This window comes from Odocoileus virginianus, chromosome 17 (genome assembly GCF_023699985.2).
Source record: "Odocoileus virginianus isolate 20LAN1187 ecotype Illinois chromosome 17, Ovbor_1.2, whole genome shotgun sequence".
Classification (NCBI taxonomy): Eukaryota; Metazoa; Chordata; class Mammalia; order Artiodactyla; family Cervidae; genus Odocoileus; species Odocoileus virginianus.
This window is the reverse complement of record NC_069690.1, coordinates 8035308-8038255: the sequence shown is the minus strand read 5'-3', so window position 1 is coordinate 8038255 and position 2948 is coordinate 8035308. Positions and strand designations below refer to the sequence as shown.

The following is a 2948-nucleotide window of genomic DNA, read 5'->3' as shown; positions in this document are numbered from 1 at the left end:
GACAGAGGATACGATGGTTGGATGGCATCACTGACTCAATGGACATGGGTTTGGGTGGACTCCAGGAGTTGGTGATGGACAGGGAGGCCTGGCGTGCTGTGGTTCATGGGGTCACAGAGTCAGACACGACTGAGCGACTGAGCTGAGTTGAACTGAATAAGGGAGGAAGACGATGAGATATGAGTTTAGAAAGCTTTCTGTGACAGTGACATAGAAGATGGACTGGAGTGGCTGCAGATGGAAGCAGAAGGATGAGATTAAAATGACCTCTGCTGGACAACAGATTGTAGGAGGCAGGTGAGGGAGGGGAGTGAGGCAAGACGGGGGAGTGAGGAAGCCCCTTAACTCTCACCTATCACCCCTATCTCTCATTCTCCATGTCCTTCTTCATTTTGTTCCCATTCCCACCCCTGTCTCTCCTCCTTTCCATTCCTCTTCCTTCTTCTCCCTTCCTTTTAATCCACCTTCTTTATTCCTTTGCCTATTCTGTTTCTCTTGTGTCAATATTTTCCTTTGTCTTCTCCCTTGTAATCAGTAATATCTTCTAAAATTGTTTCTTTGAGTATTCCAGTCTCCCTTGTACAAGATCCATCACCCATTTCTTAATCCAGAGAACCCCTCTCCCCCTTTTCTTGTCTCAGGACACATATCATACGTGTCCTGTTATCGCTCCCAGTAAGGGACCACCTACATCAGTCAGAGGAGGCACTCCCTATAACTTTTCACTCACCCAGAATCAACACTACATACTTTTTGAATATTGACTATCAGCAAAGTGTGCATGGTAGGGCACAAATAAATTATAAGATACATATTTATACCTCTTGGAGCTTAGAGTTGAATTATAGAGGGAAAATATAGACTTGTGAAAAGTCCATTCATATTATAATATGTTAACTGTTGCTTGATAAATGAATGGTACAAAAGATGTGTTAGAGACTGGAACATGGGTTTATTTAGATTAGGACACTACACAGAGGAGAGTGATGAACATGTATTATTCCAGGCACTGTTCTAGAAACCTTATGTGTTATTTAATTCCAAGGAAAATTTCTAGAAAGGAAAATTTCTTAGAGATGTGGAAACAGACTCAGGTAAATAACTTACTCAAGGTAAAATCTCATGGAACATAAAGTTCTGAAATTTGACTCTGGTTCTGTTGCACTCTGTTTTCCCACCTCTATATTACACTGAATCTTTGAAAAGCAGATAGAGTGTCCCTGGATGGCTTTAAGATATCTCATGAACGTGTATTCCAGCATCAACTAGTGAAATCTCCAAAGACAAGGCCACTTATATCAGAACGTGGTATAATGATCTACAGATGAAGGTGTCCATCATTTGGACTTGGACAATTGCTTTGAGCCTCTGAGCACTAGAACAGCATTTAGTAACTTCATGCATCTCTGCCTGTGGTGTGTTTTCTTTAGGTGTATGGAGAAGACATCATGGCATCAGGGAACCACACATGTGTGTCAGAATTTATCTTCCTGGGGCTCTCACAGATTCAGGAGCTCCAACTCATCTTGTTTCTGGTGTTCCTATTTGTCTACACCACCACTGTCATGGGAAACCTCCTCATCGTGGTGACAGTGACCTCTGATTCCAGGCTCCACACACCCATGTATTTTCTGCTCAGAAACCTGGCTATCTTAGACCTTTGTTTCTCCTCAGTCACTGCTCCAAAGATGCTGGTGGACCTCCATGTTGAGAAGAAGACCATCTCCTACCAGGGCTGCATGACTCAGGTCTTCTTCTTCCACTTTCTGGGAGGTGCCATGGTCTTCTTCCTCTCAGTAATGGAATATGACCGCCTTGTTGCTATATCCCGGCCCCTCCACTATGTCACCATCATGAACACTCAGCTCTGTGTGGGGCTGGTGGTGACAGCCTGGATGGTAGGTTTTGTTCATTCCATTTCCCAACTGGTCCTGATGCTCCCACTGCCTTTTTGTGGGCCCAATGTCCTAGATAATTTCTACTGTGATGTTCCACAAGTTCTGAGACTCGCCTGCACTGACACTTCTGTCCTGGAGTTCCTCATGATCTGCAACAGTGGGATGCTGGATGTCATCTGGTTCCTCCTCCTCCTGGTCTCCTACTCAGTCATCCTGGTGATGCTGAGGTCCCACTCAGGGCAGGCGAGGAGGAAGGCAGCTTCCACCTGCACTACCCACATCATCGTGGTGTCTATGGTCTTCATTCCAAGCATTTACCTCTATGCCCGGCCCTTCACCTCCTTCTCCATGGACAAGGCTGTATCCATCAGCCACACGGTCATGACTCCCATGCTCAACCCCATGATCTACACCCTGAGGAACCAAGAAATGCAGACAGCAGTGAAGAGATTAGGGAGACACCGGCTGCTTTGTAAAAGAGAGTGATAGTGGGTCACTTCTCTTTGACTTTTTTTCTATTTTTAAAGTGGAGAAAGAGCTGTCACACCTGTCCTCTTCATAGCTTGTGGATGTGCTGTGAGGGTAATTGTAGAAGTGAATGAGTATCAAAAATAAGCAACTTATTCAGATTTTCAGGAAAAAGGAAAATATCTTTTTTTTTTTATGTGGTGGATTGTTTGAACACTCCTACAACAATAAGATGCATTGCCACGGAAACATTCTGGAAAGCCACATCCTCCTTTCTGCCTTCTTGGTGGACAGTTTCCTCTTAGGATGACAGCATTTCCCCAGAAGAGCAGTTCTGTTTTCTGTATGTGACCTGTTTTTTCTGTACCCCATTTAGGTGTGAGTCTGGATTATTGGAAACTGTACAATGTTTAGAGTCTTAAGCCTTGGAGGCCCTAACCCATCACTTACCAAATAGATAAGCTTAAATGAGACACTTGGCCTCTCTTGAACTCATAACTTCTTCTTCAACAAAGTTATTGAAATTAGTATCTGACCCCACACTTCCCAGATTTATTATAAGAATCAAATCCAAAAAATAGT

The 2948-nt window shown here is 43.8% G+C and overlaps 1 protein-coding gene across 1 annotated transcript; it reads left to right on the top strand.

The window, feature by feature from the left end:
* Positions 1-1448: 1448 nt before the first annotated feature.
* LOC110152879 (olfactory receptor 4D2-like) lies at positions 1449-2384 on the top strand. Its single transcript, XM_020916694.2, has one exon. The coding sequence runs from the start codon at positions 1449-1451 to the stop codon at positions 2382-2384; it is 936 nt and encodes a 311-aa protein (XP_020772353.2).
* The last annotated feature ends 564 nt before the right edge of the window (positions 2385-2948 follow it).

Coding starts and splice junctions, on each gene's coding strand:
- LOC110152879 (XM_020916694.2), top strand. CDS start 1,449: ATGGCATCAGGGAACCACACATGTGTGTCAGAATTTATCTTCCTGGGG.